At 31.7% G+C, this 15,629-nt stretch overlaps 1 protein-coding gene and 1 long non-coding RNA gene across 3 annotated transcripts; one reads left to right on the top strand and one right to left on the bottom strand.

Moving 5' to 3' along the window:
• Window positions 1-2,696: 2,696 nt before the first annotated feature.
• Window positions 2,697-3,347, bottom strand: LOC109160188. 2 transcript variants are annotated; one of them, XR_002050701.1, is made up of 3 exons: window positions 3,204-3,347; window positions 2,975-3,129; window positions 2,697-2,741 (listed from the first exon to the last, which is right to left on the bottom strand). It is a non-coding gene; the product is annotated as an uncharacterized LOC109160188 (long non-coding RNA). The 2 variants fall into 2 exon arrangements; XR_002050702.1 differs by having other exon boundaries at window positions 2,736-2,770.
• A 7,294-nt stretch (window positions 3,348-10,641) lies between these two features.
• On the top strand, window positions 10,642-13,644 carry LOC109160184 (putative late blight resistance protein homolog R1A-10). Its single transcript, XM_019308398.1, has 2 exons — window positions 10,642-13,429; window positions 13,560-13,644. The coding sequence occupies exons 1-2, from the start codon at window positions 10,680-10,682 to the stop codon at window positions 13,615-13,617; spliced, it is 2,808 nt and encodes a 935-aa protein (XP_019163943.1). The 5' UTR covers window positions 10,642-10,679; the 3' UTR covers window positions 13,618-13,644.
• Window positions 13,645-15,629: the final 1,985 nt, after the last annotated feature.

Genomic DNA, 15,629 nt, shown 5'->3' with positions numbered 1-15,629 from the left:
ATAAAGACAATATAACTAATAAAATTATTTCTTTTAATTAATTTATTGATAATGAATATTTTTTATTTTTTTTTGTATAATAAAGACATTGTAGGGACAATGTAGCGAATATAATCAATTGATGAATTTTAATGTAAAGAATTGTTATATTAGAGAAAAATAAAGACAATATAACTAATGAAAATTATTTCTTTTATTTAATTTATTGATAATGAATATTTTTTTTGAAATAAAGACATTGTAGACACATAATTCTAAATTAAAGAAATGCATATGTATTATTTTTTGTTGTAGCTACTAAATTATTATTTAATTTACTAAGAGTAAAATAGAGTACTAATTATGCTAACTTTGATTGGGATGAGGTTCGAACCTAAGACCTTATTGAAATTAATGAGTAAATTAACGGTGAACTAACAGAAATTAACAAAAAAGTTAACGGATAATTATATTCATTAAGGATAAATTAGGAGATCTTAAAGGAAAAATTAAAATCTGATCAATCTGAGCCATTCATTTGATTAAAAAATTTGACCGCCATTTTTTCTACCCATTATAGGTCTAACTCTCTTGGGCACTTATTAGTATAGTAGACTTATTAATATTTATGGGTGCTTCCCTCGAGGAATTTGCATCCATTTACAAATCCTCTCGAAAAATTCAACAAACTCTTGAAGGAAGGGAAACTCTACGATATTCACAATTTCATTGTGCAAACCTCTCGCATGAGGTTTAAGTCGTGCAAGCACAAGTACATTATGGAAGCGAACAATATAATGACATTGTGATTAGCGTTACAGATCAAGATGGATCCGATTTTCCCAAACACATGTTTAAACTCAAGGATTTTGAGTCGTTGAAGGCTCCCGGAGGTGTGGATAGCAATCATCTAATTGGTAACTTTTTATTACAATTTCGTTCTATATTGGGTGTTATCTGCATTTCTTTTTGATATTATAATAATTCATTCATAACTGCCAACTTAAAATGGTTTGGCTGATTTTAACATATTTGATTAGCCATGTAATTTTCACTACTGAGCCAAAAGTTATCCAAGCCAATCAAAATCTTCAAAGGTTGATTGATTTCGTCATTGATGATTCTCGGTATGTATGTTTTTTAAGATGGCTTATTTATTTCTATAATTATATATATAGCCTTTCGTCAATGAATATAATATTTGATGTTATAGTTTATATAATTATATATCGATTCAAATATTCTTAGTATATTATAACAAATCAATTCCGTGCATCGCATGGATAAAAAATAGTAGTTTTTCATTACAAGTTTCTTCCTTAAAAAAAAAAAAAGTTTTCATGCCTTTTAAGTTTTAATGCATCTTGCCAATTTGAGAAAAGATCTTGATTTATGGCAAATTATGTTGTGCATCCGTATGCACCATGCATGGTGCCTACGGATGCACAACATAACGATCCGTTGATGTGCGGCATGTGCCAAGGCCCAAAAATGGCATTAGGATATCATTTATACGGTTGCTATACGGTGGTCCTTGGTCCATACGCTGAAGACAACGCCATTTCTTTAAGTAAAAAAATGACAGTAGTTAAATTTTAACAAATTTTGTATTTTTGGTGTGTTTAGAACAAAATGAAACTACAATGTATTTAAAATGAAATTGAATAACTTGTCTCGCATATTATATTTATATTATCAAATGAAACTATAATTGAATTAAAATGATAGTTTAGTTTAGTTTAACATTCAAAAAAAGTGATAGTTTAGTTGTGTTGAAATGAAACTGAATAACATGTCTCACGTATTGTGTGTATATAATCAAATAAAACTGTAGTTGAATTGAAATGATTTTTTTTTTTTTTTTTTTTTTTTTTTTTGGCCTTGTTGCCTTTGCCTTACTGTCTACATACTTTGTAAGCATTTTGGATTTATGGCTTCCTGCCTTAGCCTCTTACTATTTGTTGCATGAAGTCATAGCTTAATACCTTCATCCTTTAATGAGGAATAAATGTAATAAGACTTAATACCCAATTTGATCCCTCGACTATTAAAATTTTACCAATTTAATCATCGACTATTAAAATTACTCAATTTAGTCTATAACTATGCAATTTTACTTAAAATGGTCCCTCGACTATTAAGATTTCACCACTTTAGTCCTTGACTACTAAAATTGCTAAACTTAATCCCTAATTGCATGAAGTCATAGCTTACTACTTTCATCCTTTAATGCTTATGTTAGGAATAAGTGCAATAATAGATTTTAATAGTGCAGTGTAAAATAGGATTAGAAATTAAAACCCCTCAAAATTATCTTTGTAAATTTACATGAGTCATAAACAATCAACATTACCCATCATTGTATGAGTTTAAAAATGACTTAAAAATTGACATCAAGTAACAAGGAATGCTATAGGAGCAAATTAAAAGTTACTCAATACGGAAAGACTTATGGAGTAACACAATCAATTACATCAACAACAAACAATCTAAGTCGAGTAGCAACACAAGTTTTGAGTTTTGAGCAATAGGAACTGCAGCTCTATCTCTTAGTACGTTTGAAAAATTCTCACATTCAAGCCACCAAAAAGTTTTACTAGAATGCATGCAAAAGGGGAGAAGCTTATGTCTATTAAGGGATTCAATTCATACAAAAGAACTGCAACTTTGTATGTACAGCTCCAAGATACTGTTTCACCAATCTTCCTGTGCCAACTTCCCAATACTTCACAGAAGAGTCTTTTCCACATGAGAGGACATACCTAAAAAACTTACAACCTTAATCTGTGTTCTACCCAATAACATGTATAAAACGGTAACCTCTGTAGTGTACCAAACATCACAATATGATATACTGTTGCAGTGCACTCAGGAATACATTACTCAATAAAAGAGGAACTATTACTAGTGCAGGATGTAGTTAAGAGAATGTTCCTACTTAAATGTATTCAAGAATCACTAGCGCTTGAGATGAAATTCGGTTTTTATCTTTCACCTTTGATCCTTTGTAAAGTTTGCACTTGTGGCTTCCACTGTTCCATGTGCACCACCTATGGATCGGACACAATTGCCATTTACGCCATCCCACAACCGAATAGCACCATCTTTGGATGCTGTTACAAACATGCCACCGCTTCGTGAATATCTAACCTGATAAACAGAGAAACTCATCAAGTAATCAACTTTTATGATGTAAAGCCTATCAAAATGCAGACTCGATCTACCTGATTTATGGCTCCATTAACAATACTGTCTTGGAAATGTAATGGCAGATAACTTTGAGAAGTATTGATGTCATATAAATGAGGGATGGAGTGAACAGTTCCTGTAAGTACCCTGGTCAGATGCCAATTTAAGAAAAATCAGTAATATAATGCAGCAATTTAGCAATTAAGAGTGAGTCTAAGACTCAGTATTCTGTACTTAACTATGAGGGAGGGGAAAAACTACAGAATCCTTAAGCCACTGTAAATTAGCTTGGAACAATTTTAGTCCGACTAACACCACATCTAAAACATGACAAGAAAACAGTATATTTTTACTCTAATTTACTTTTTCTGCACAAGGCATCTAAAGGCCAGTTATTCAGCTTGATGATCTTTAAAGTTCCTAGCATCAGTAAAAGTCACAGTTCACTTTGAGTTTCTTCTATTTATTAAAACTTTAAGCACACAAGACCCATTTTTCAATGCATCTTATAAAATTTCTTAGTCGTCTAGAGCAAAGAGTTAAAAGAAAAGGTCAAGTACAACATACCATATTTCCTAAGAAAGCAAACATCAAGTGTAACACACGGTATTTTAACAGATCGAATCGAAGATTAAAGAATATGTGATTTTCCAAGAGTAAGTGATGGGTATTTTGATTTCAAAGATAGAGAGAGGTCAGCTTGAAAATTATGGGAGCAGCATCACTAGCCCTAAGAATTGTTCATAATTTAATTCCAAGAGAACTTTACTTGCCTACCAGAAGACAATCTCCAGAAGGGTGAATTGACACAGACATTACATTGTGAGTTTCCTGACAATATATGAAATCTGAACCTTTATGAGAAGGACTGTAATACCACAAATAAAAATCTATTTGTTAAGAATTTTCTTTAAAATTGATGATTGAATTGGACAAGGAGCCGAAGAGACCTTAAGAACTCTAAATGCTCTCTTTGCTACCGGTTCTGAAAAATCAAAGAATCTGCAAGAAAGAAAGCACTTTACTGCATAAACAATGCCATGGGAGATTCATTTTATTGATAGCAAGAAGTCTGATTACAATTAAATAATACTTCCTCTATTCCACCTTAATTGCCCCATGTAGTTTCATATTCTTATGTTTAAATTTTAAAAACAAAGACGAACCCAATTTTACAAAGCAAAATTTGCTGAAGGTACAACCTTGTGCTCAGAACCCAATTTTACAAAGCAAAACTACAGCTTGGTGGAAATTATTACCTGTAAAAGCTAAAATCAACAGAACTTGCCCAAGGAGCTGGTATGGAGCCATATCCAGCAGCTAGAATTGCAAACAAGATAAAAAAAATTTCCTCTTCATTGTTATCTGGATTGAGTTGAGTTAATTTAGCTCAAACTCAAAAATTAGAACCAACTTAATTTACTTCAAATTTTCATTTTTGAAAACAAATCTAACTTCAAGATTTAACTATTTGAGTTGGACTCGACTCGATTACATACATAAAGAAATAAAACCTTTGTTAAACGTACAACCTAAAAGTCTAATGAGGATCAACATATCAATCAAAACTCTCAAATCACAAACTAAGAATCTTCATTTCATTGACCTCTCCTTCTAAAAACTTAATACTGGAATTTGATATATACTCTGTAAAGATGGGAAAAAAAATCCCCAACTTCTAAAATCTCAACAAATCTACACCTTCACCTCACAAAATCAAGGGGCCGGGCCACCCATCAAAGCCAATTCAATATCATTTCGAAGACAGTTAGTTCAACCACTCTTTTACATCTTTCCGTACAAAATCTTGTGAATGATCTGATCTACTATGTATAGAGTGTCTGCCACATGCGAGTTGATCTTGATGTATACCAGGATAACAAAGTAAAAAATGCATTGGCACGAAAGGAAATTAAATTTCCAATTAGCTAATTAAAGAGATTATTGCTCTTCATACTACTATGTATATACTATATAGCGTAGCAGAATTAATCTTCTTCTGGCAAAAACAATGGTACATGTATAGGAAATATAGATTGAGCAGTAAGAAGCACAATATGAAAAGGCATAAAAAACATCAATATCTTCTGCTTTTACCAGTGAAGAGATGCACATCAAAATCATATCAATAGCAACCACAACTGCAAACAAGATAAAAAATTTCAGGTCAAATTTTGTATAGCCATTAAAATTGGAGATCAAAACACAAAATCACATCTATACATATACCACCAAAAAATTAGCTAGTTTTTAACAATCAGAATCAGTTGCATTCAACAAACCCTCAAAATCTCTCATTATCTGCAAAGCATCATTGAATTCAACAGTTTTTACCATCTTATCCAATGCAATTCTGGCAGCTTCTCTCTTGATTTTGAGGTCGAATTCTGCCCTCATCCGTAGAAGTGTTTGGGCAGCTTTAATTTCTTCTTCAATCCTGGCTTTCTCTGCCATCTCTAACCTCTCTGTTTCTTGTTGTTGCTTCAGATGGTGAACAATATCTCCCTGAGGCATGAGCGCTTGATGTGCTTTGACAATGAGATGTGCATACCGTTTCTTCATCTGGGCAGCACGTAAAGCCTTTGTTGGAGAAAGCTGATGAACATCAACAGTAAGTGAAGTAGTAGTAGTAGTGCAAGCATGATCAATGGCGGCAGTCGTGGACCTACAATTTTCCTTTTCCTTGGGCAATGGCGGCGTTTTCTTTTGACAATCCCTTCCGCCTCTCAGATTTCGCAGACAAGCTTGATGAATCTTAGGTTTGTTTTCGCAATTCCAGTACCCACCTCTGCGAATCATCTTCGGCAGTGCCCTCTCGCAGTCTTCCCTAATACCCCAGTACTCTATTCTCCGGCGCCTCTTAATTTCTTTTCCGGCATCATCATCTTCTACATTGAAGTCATCATCATAACCACGCTTCTTTGATTCAGTGATGAGGAGCTTCTTCGATGCAGTGATGAGTAGCTTCTTCGATTCAGTGATGAGTAGCTTCTCCGTCGTCATTGCTGCGAATGAAACCCAAAACTCAGAGAGAGTGACGATAATGATTGAAGAGAGCAATTTTGGAAAGCTAGTCGAGTGAGATTATGGAAACTGAGAGCCCCTGCTTCCCTAACACTTAATTCTTATTTCAAAAAAAAAAAAACAAAAAAAGACCGTTAATTTTACTTCTCTCCCAAGTAATTGGGTTTAGGTTTGGAATTTGGTAAACCGGATATTACCATCCCTAAAGATTCAATTTTTATGTTAATTTATTTATTTATTTTTCTCTTTGTAATTTTTGTCTTGGATTATATATCTTTTTTTTATGCTATGTTTTTTATTTGATTATTTATTCTGTTAACAAGACCTTAAATTGGAAACGTGGTTTCACGATTTTGGACTCAGGTTTATAATTTTCATTGATCTTGTTCCGTGCAATGCACGATTACGTATTATAACTATTGTTTTAATACTATACTAAATAAATCATTAGACAATTATATTGTAATTGTTTAAGACAAAAGACATTTAAGTACCTTAACTAATTACATGATTTCACTAAATATTGGAATGAACTAAATTTTGTATATAATATGATGACTTATAAAATAGAATGTTATACATTATTCGTTTTAATCTTGTTGGTTCTTTCCTTGTACCAATAAAAACAGCTGCAGTGCTCACATGTATCATTTGGATCTCCAAAATTTATGTATTGAACTGAAACTTAAAATAGTTTGTTAAAATTTTAGCTACAATAATTTCATTAAAAATTATTTTTAAAAAATGTAAACTAACCATCATTAACATTTGTTGTGTTTCTTGCTGGCCACAGACTTCCCCAATTTCTTTAATCATACAATTGAACGTGCTAAGGGATGACACGTGATCTTCACCATTGTTTTATAGATACATCCGCATTGAATTACAAATACCATTATCAACACCTAAGGAAGAAATTTTTGGATTAAATGTGCTACTAATATAATAATAATTATTTTTACTTCTTCTTTGACCTATATTATTGATAATTACAATTGAGCATGTTTGATGTAGTTGCTTGAAAATCACTCACTTTATCGAATTCAGAATTTAGATCGCGACACTGTGACGTTGAGTTAAATCCATTCACCCAATCATTATTAAAATTTCTTAATTTCTTTAAAATGGTAATCTGCATTTTTTGTTTTGAAAACAATTGGTTATCCGCATTGCTTACTAAAAAATGAAAAAATATATAAGTATTATGCAAGCTCAAATAAATATATACAGGCAAATCTTTGAACATTTTCTCGTGTATGAGGCCAGCGGCATATATTAACAATCTATATTAATTCGTTTTTTTTTTTTTAGTATTCACATCTTTCATTACTTTGCATAAAAACTAATATATGGAAACTATACAAACACCAAAGTAATTTTTTCACACCAACAAAATATATTTAAAAATTGCAAATGTAACAAAAATAATAATTTAACGATGTTTCATAGTCAAATACAAATTAGTTTATAAAACATAAAAAGGTTCATGATCATTTATAACAACAATAATATTTGTAAATAAGAATTTAGTAAATTATACAATTTAATGTCTCACCAAAAGAAATTACACTAAGGGGTGTAGATAGTGATGCTTAGAATACACCGTATACATATTTTTTGATGTACTATCAACCAAAATACCCCCTAATACTGTCTTTTTTTTTTTTTTTTTTTTTTTTTTTTTATCTTAGCACTTGATAAACTTTGATTTTCTAAAAAATCAATAATAGTATATATCAGCAAAAAATAGAACTCCACATAGCATGGTATTGAACATTTACACATTAATAATAATACTAATATTTTATTAACACATTAATACTAGTAACATTATGAACACATTTGGACCACAATACTCTTACTAATAATATTATTACTAATTACTAATGATAATATTATTATTACTTTAAATTTCAAAAATTACAACTGGGTATAGTAATAATATTACCAATAAATCAATGACTTTGTGGTTCACTGGTATCCGGTTGCTCCTCTATGTCGGAGGCATAGGCGTAGATAGTATATGTGGGTATCTCCTTCCATAATAACTGCAAGAACGTAGGGGTTAGTTGATGTGTAGATCATAGCTATTCCCTTCAATTTCTAGGTTGAATCTTGCATAAAAGGTAACTTGCATGTTATATCTTTCAAGAAATTTATATCCTATCATACAAATTCTAGGTTGAATCTTGCATAAAAGGTAACTTGCATGTTATATCTTTCAAGAAATTGATATCTTATCATACAAATTGGCTTATTTTAATATTTACGAAACCCAAACTGTTTAATGCAAATGTAGATTCAACAATCTGCCTAAGTCCGATCCGATTCAAGAATAGATCTTCCTAAATAGTTAGTTCGAAATCACATGCATTACTATTTTATATAAGAATTTCATACTGAGGTGTATCTTTCTCAGTATTTGTTAGTATATTTGTTGGATTTGCTGCATTCATCTCCGATTTGCTACAAATTTGGTTAAATTTCTAGCAAGAATTGTGTAGTAAAGCTAATTTCTAGATTTCACCTAACAATTGAACCCTAAAACACTGTTTTGCAGGTTTAAAATATGAATACTTGCTAAGTCTTATTGAAGCAAAGATAGGATGAAAAAGAGATTACTCTTGAGGCAAATGCAAGATAGTTAAAAATATCGTGTACTACAGTATTTTCCGAAAAAGATAAGTTTAGGTTTAATTAATTCCACACGATATATTTTTTAAATTCTTTATGTAATTTTTATCGTAATTACCTCACTTTTTTAAAGACTAATCTGTGTACAAAAACCAAGAGTGATCTCCTGTGGGTAAGATAGTGCTTTTGAAAATGTAGTGCTTGAAGTTTTTGCAATGTAGTGCAATTAAAAATTTCTTTAAAAATTGCTTTTGAGAATTTCTTTCATTCTACTGCCCGTTGAAAATGTAGTGCCTGAAGTTTTTGCAATATATATAATTGATATATAGGATTCATAGTCTCCAGTCTTGTTCTCAAAGAGCTTTACCTTTGTCATTCTCAGCTTGTCTCCTCTTTGATCCTATATGTATTCTCCGTGTGAGTTTCTTCATTATTCTCTATCTCTTTAACAACTTCATGAGATAGAGCAACTACAATGCAAATGAATGTGGGGTTTCACCATCTATGCAATTAATATGCACTATTTATAGGTAGTTTCCCACCAAAATTTAGTTTCAAAATGATGTACTTCTTGAACACCATACTTGCTTCTACCGTAAGTAATAAAGTACTATTGGAAAGTGAACAACAACTGTCAGTCAATGGAGTAAATATTCCATATCTTTGAAGCCAAATTTTTGGGTGGAAAAATGGAGCAATATATTATTCAATGGAAAGTGGACAACAACTTTAAAGCAATTTGATCGGTGCCCAAAAATGGAACAACATTTCAAACGCAGAACACCGTCGTTTCTCATGGGTGAGAAAACATAATTTTTTTATTTACTAAAAATGTTTGGCTTTATTATAATAGAGGATAGAGGATTTCATGAGTAATGTTACACATCTCACCTAAAATTTTCCTTTCTTATTTCTTTTAATCCTATCTTGACATGACACTATTTGATTGAGTTGTTTATTTTTTTTGAAGGTCAACCAATGGGTTGTATTCATAGATAAGCTGAAATAGCGTCAGGTGGGATAGTATCCCAATAGTTGTTTATTATTTAATTAAAACTTAAAAGTAAATTGATTAACCAGTTCATAACACCCAATATCTAAAAACATAATAAGTGTGAATGAAAGTTATATCCCTCATTTATGTCCATTGTTTTCATTAAGTTTTTTTTTTTTTTTTTTATATACATTATGCTATAAGAGTTGTACTTTAAAATATTTTGGACAAACATACCCCTACCGTTATAACTTCCGTTATTTTTTCCACTATTGTTACTATGCACATGCATCCACCATATATTTTCTTATCTTCTTCATTAATAATAATATATGCACATTATATATTTGAGTTATATGTTAATTATTAGCTAAAGTATAAATATCAAATTTATAAAAATGTTTTACATTATTATTATTATTTAGAATAATTTAAATATCTAAAATCTAAATAAATTTAAAATTTTAATATAATTTATTAATATTGGGCACCTATTTTTTGCGCATCGCGCATAAAAAAATACTAGTAATAAATATAAATGAGAGAAAATATTAGGCAAAATTTATGAGGGAAAATAGCAATGCAATTTCCTACCTCCATACTACTTATTATATAGTATAGTAATAAAAATTAGTCAAATCAAATAATGTCACCATCCTTTCAAAAAATAATAATAATAATGTCACCCACAAGACTAATCCAGGCCAGGTCAGTACTTTGATAATATCATAATATCACCATATTATATATTGGTGAATTCCAGGCCAGGTCAGCTGTAGGCCTGTAGCATATTTTATCATAGTTCAAGTCGAACGTGTCCAGGCTGTCGGTAGAGTTAACTTACATGATGGCTTAAAGAATGCTATTGATGATGAAAGATAATCAGATCCATTCCATTGCTTCATCTCTTTGTGATTCCGAGTTTCATTCTGAAACCATTTTTCTCCACTTAACTTTATCTTCTATGGCTGCTTTCCTTCATATCACTTCTCTACTAAATACAATACACTTCCATTTTCTTCAACCCCTTCCGTGTTTGATTTTTGACGATACAGAAACCATCAAATCTCTGTGTGAGAAGATTCGATATTTGCAAGCCTTTTTAGAGGGTTCTGAGAACAAGGCAAGGAGTGTTTTGGAGTCAGAGATCAGATGTGTGGCTCAAGATGCGGAAGCCAAGATTGAATCCCAATTATATCAACTTTATCTGTGCTGCAACCAGGTAGAGCACCCACTTAAGCCTCCTCAGAGTCTTTATCACACCTTGGAACAAGTAAAGGGAACGATTGAATCAATTGAACAGAGGATTATTCAGATTAAGAGCAATAACAACCATTCTGCTGAGCCCAAAAGTGGAAAAAGAATAGAGAATATCAAAGCTGGAACTTTCTCCCAACGTTATTCTGAGCCCAAGGATGTGATGGTAGGATGTGACGATGAGTTTGACACCATAATGCACAAGCTCATTTCACATTCAGAAAAACTGGAAGTCATCTCAATTGTGGGAATGGGAGGGATTGGAAAGACAACTTTGGTTAGAAGAGTCTATAAAGATGCCTCAGTTATTTTTCATTTTCAAGTTCGAGCATGGGCTACTGTATCTCAAGAACATAACCTTAGAGAAATTCTCCTTAGCCTTCTTGACACCAATGGAGGAGATATCTCTGATCTACAAAATCAACTGCGTCAAAGGTTGATAGATCGAAGATACCTAATTGTTATAGATGATATATGGGGTACCCAGGCATGGGATGACCTTCATAGGTGTTTTCCTGAAAGTTTCAATGGGAGTCGAATATTGATAACTACACGGCTCAAACATGTGGCTGACTATGCTAGTTCAGGTAACAATCCTCATTACATGCGCTTCTTAAATTTCAATGAAAGTTGGAATTTATTTTACAAGAAAGTATTTGAGGAAAAAAAAGTCTCCCTTAAATTTAAGACAATTGGTAGAGGTATTGTTGAAAAATGTCAAGGATTACCTCTAACAATTATTGTGGTTGGTGGGCTATTAACTTCGTTCAACCAGCCATCAGTAAACCAGTGGAGGAATATTGCTGAAAATCTGAATTCGTTGCTTAACATAGATCCAGAAGAAAAATGTTCAAAAATACTTTCGTTAAGTTACAACCACTTACCTCCGCATTTGAAAGTTTGTTTTTTATATTTTGGTGTTTTCCCGGAAGATAGTGAAATTCGTGTGAAAAATTTGATTAGGCTATGGGTTGCAGAGGGATTCTTAAAGCTAGAGTTGAATGAAACCATGGAAGAAGTTGGTGAGGCTTACTTACAGAATCTTGTAGACAGAGGTCTAGTTCAAATTATTAAGTGGAGTTTTGGCGATAAAATGAAGTATTGTAGGGTTCATGATGTGTTGCATAACTTTTGCTTGAGAGAAGCTCAAAGGGAGAAGCTTTTGTGTGTTGTAAATGAGAAAAGTGTTGAGATGGGTAGACTTGAGAAACAGCATGCTCTTAAACGCATTCTCATGAGAATAAAGAGAAACATGTCAACATGCTCGGTTCTAAAAGCTTGCCGTTGGATTAGCAGTCAGTTAATATATTTGGATTTGGAAATTACTAGAGAAAGGTATGATGAGACTGACACACCCCTGGAGTTTCGTTCCATTCTATATTTTGGATGGGATAATATTTCCTCCAACCCATTTCCTTGTTTTGAGGTGCTAAGGCTGTTGGACATATCTTCAAGATTAATTCGTGAGCATCACTTACCAAGTGAAATAGTGAATCTTGTTAATTTGAGATATTTAGCCTTAAGAACTGATGAGTTCTTTCCAGATTTAGAATGGTTTAAGCTTCGAAATTTGCAAACCTTGATTGTTTTTACTCTCTACACCGATGTACTGCAACCGAAACCAGAATTTAATATTTCGGATATGCCACAATTAAGACATGTTTATCTTAATGGTTGTTTCCTCAATCTCCCAACATTGGTCCAAGGAAATCTACAAGCTCTATCTTGGTTGAATCTACCTCTTCAAGGTCTAGACTTCAAAAAAATTCCAAATGTGAAGAAACTTGGGATTTACATTGATTGCCACCATGTTTTAGAGTTGCATCCTGGTTCACTTAATGGTCTTGCCAATTTGCAGCAGTTGGAGAACTTGAAAATTGCAGCATCATATAAAAGAATTAACAATTACTTTCGGCTTTTGACAGCTTTGCCAGAAAACCTCAAAAAATTGTCACTTTATCATACTTATCTTTCACGGGAGGATATGGCCATTATTGGCACATTGCCCAACCTTGAGATTCTAAAATTGATAGGGTATGCTTTCAGTGGCCAAGAGTGGAACACAAGGAAGAATGAATTTTGCAGGTTAAAGTACTTGAAAATTGAAAGGTCAGGTCTCAAGGATTGGAGTAGTGCTCATTTCTCCATTCTTGAATGCCTAATTTTGTCAAGGTGTAGGAATTTAGAGGAATTTCCTGCTAGTTTTGCTGAAAATACCTGCTTGCGGTTAATTTTGTTAATCAGATGTCGATCTTCCCTTCTTAGTTCTGCTAAACAGATTCAAGAAGAGCGGTTGGGCTACGGAGATGATACACTTTTTGTGGAGGACAACTTTTGTACTTTGATTCATAGGTAATATATATTTTCTAATATAAATTGTGGATATGATTTTGCATCTTTTTAAGCGTTATGATTCAATTGATTATTTTATTCTTGGATGTATTTATTTATTTATTTATTTATTATTATTTTTTTTTTGTAGAGAGGAAGAAGAAGAAGAAGAGAACGATTATGCTATTCCAAACGACGCATCCCCATAATTTCTGTACTATAGATTCATAATTTCTATACTGTAAATTTATAAAATATATACTGTAGATTCATAATTTCTAAACCAGTAGATTTATAATTTAAATACATTAGATTCATAATTTCTATATAGTAGATTCATAATTTCTATACTGCAGATTCATAATATCTATATGTACTGTAGATTCATAATTTATGTACTGTAAGTTCATAATTTTTAAACTGTATAGTTATCAAATTATAAACATATAGTTCTGTGATTTGTGAAAACAGAGTTCAACAATTGGGAATATGAACATAAAAGATTATGAACATATAACTCTATAATTATGAACATATATTTATAAAATTATGAACATATAGCTCTATCACATGTTCACAAACCTAATACTATAGATTCATAATTTTTATACTGTAGATTTATAATTTCTAAACTGTGCGATTGCGAAAAATATATATATTTTTTAATTAGAACAGCTTCGTTTTCGTTGAAAACGATGCCGTTATGAAACTGTCCACCTTGCAAGGTGGACACGTTTTCACGGCATAATTTGACAAAAGAAGAGCAAGACCGCATAATATGAATCACATTAAGCATGGGGCGAGTATGCCGTTTTTAATATGCATCAAATCAAAATTTGAAAATTAATTTTTAAAATTTTAACTACTATACCAATAGTTTATACGTGATATTGGTAATTTTTTGTTTGATTGTATGAATTTGACTTATTTAAATAGTCAATTGTAATTTTTTATTATTGTTTTTTTTAAAAAAAATTAATCACTCAATTATATTTATGTGTAAAGTTTAGTGACCAATTTGATTCTTAAAAAAAATGTTTTTCTCCGAATTAAATAAGCTGATATAGTGAAAAAAACTCTCAGAGATATACGTATTTTGCACTTTATAGTGAGGAAAAATAATTCCCTGAATTATTCAAGTGGTTGTTTTCCCCCTAAAATGTTATGACCACAATTTGATTCAAACTGAACAGATATTATAGAAACCAAATCAAAATATTCTAATTACAATTAGAAGTGAAACCTGATATTTAGAGTTTATTAAAATCGCGAACCAGATCGGCCGGTTCATGTTCCGAATTGAAAATAAAATAAAATAAAATACATTTATTATTAAATTTAGACTATTTTAAAATAAAAAATAAAATTTTAAAATAAAGACGGTTCAAATAACCAAGTTGTTGGTGGCTTTAGAAAGCCCCTACCGGTCTCTCCCTTTCGTCTGTTTGTTTCTATGTTGGGCGTTCAAAATTTACATGAGCCAACTTATGGCTTATGGGGGTGTTAGAGGGTGCAGACAAGAGCTGAGGGTATTCTTGTATTTTCCCCTTCAATTCTGTTTTAACCGTTGTATACTTGTATATAAGCTAGCTTCATCTCTGTATCTGACTTTTCCTTTTTTTCACATCATTCAATAAAGTTCATCTCCAGAGCTTCCATTTTAGTCTCAGCTTCTTTATCATCACACATGCTCATATTCGGGATTTTTTTTATTCGAAATTTTTTTGACTTATTTGACTACTATTAGTTGTTTGACTTGACTAAACAATCAATATAAGTGTTTGATTAATTAGCTTTTTGTAATAATTCTTTGTTCTAAAATGTTAAAATTAAAAAAGCTACTCAAAGTAGCTTTTTCAATTAACATTTTGAAAAGTCATTTGTATGTAATCAGCTAACAGCTAACAACTAATTTACCAAACACTTTTCTACAAACAGCTAATACTATGAACTAGTTATACCCACTAACCCAAATCAGCCAACAGTCATTTACCAAACACTTTTCTACAAACAGCTAATACTATGAACTAGTTATACCCACTAACCCAAATCAGCCAATAGTCATTTACCAAACATCCCCTTAATGAGTTTCCTAGCTATGAACTCAATTCAAGCTAAGGAGAAGACAATGGTTCTGCGCAAGGCAAAAAACCTCTTTGAACTAACATTCATACTTGTTCATCCAATACAAGACATTTTAAAACTTTAAGCTACTACCATA

This window comes from Ipomoea nil, unplaced genomic scaffold (assembly GCF_001879475.1).
Source record: "Ipomoea nil cultivar Tokyo-kokei standard unplaced genomic scaffold, Asagao_1.1 scaffold2845, whole genome shotgun sequence".
Lineage (NCBI taxonomy): Eukaryota > Viridiplantae > Streptophyta > Magnoliopsida > Solanales > Convolvulaceae > Ipomoea > Ipomoea nil.
Note: the sequence above shows the minus strand (reverse complement) of the source record. Positions and strands in the feature narration are given on the sequence as shown.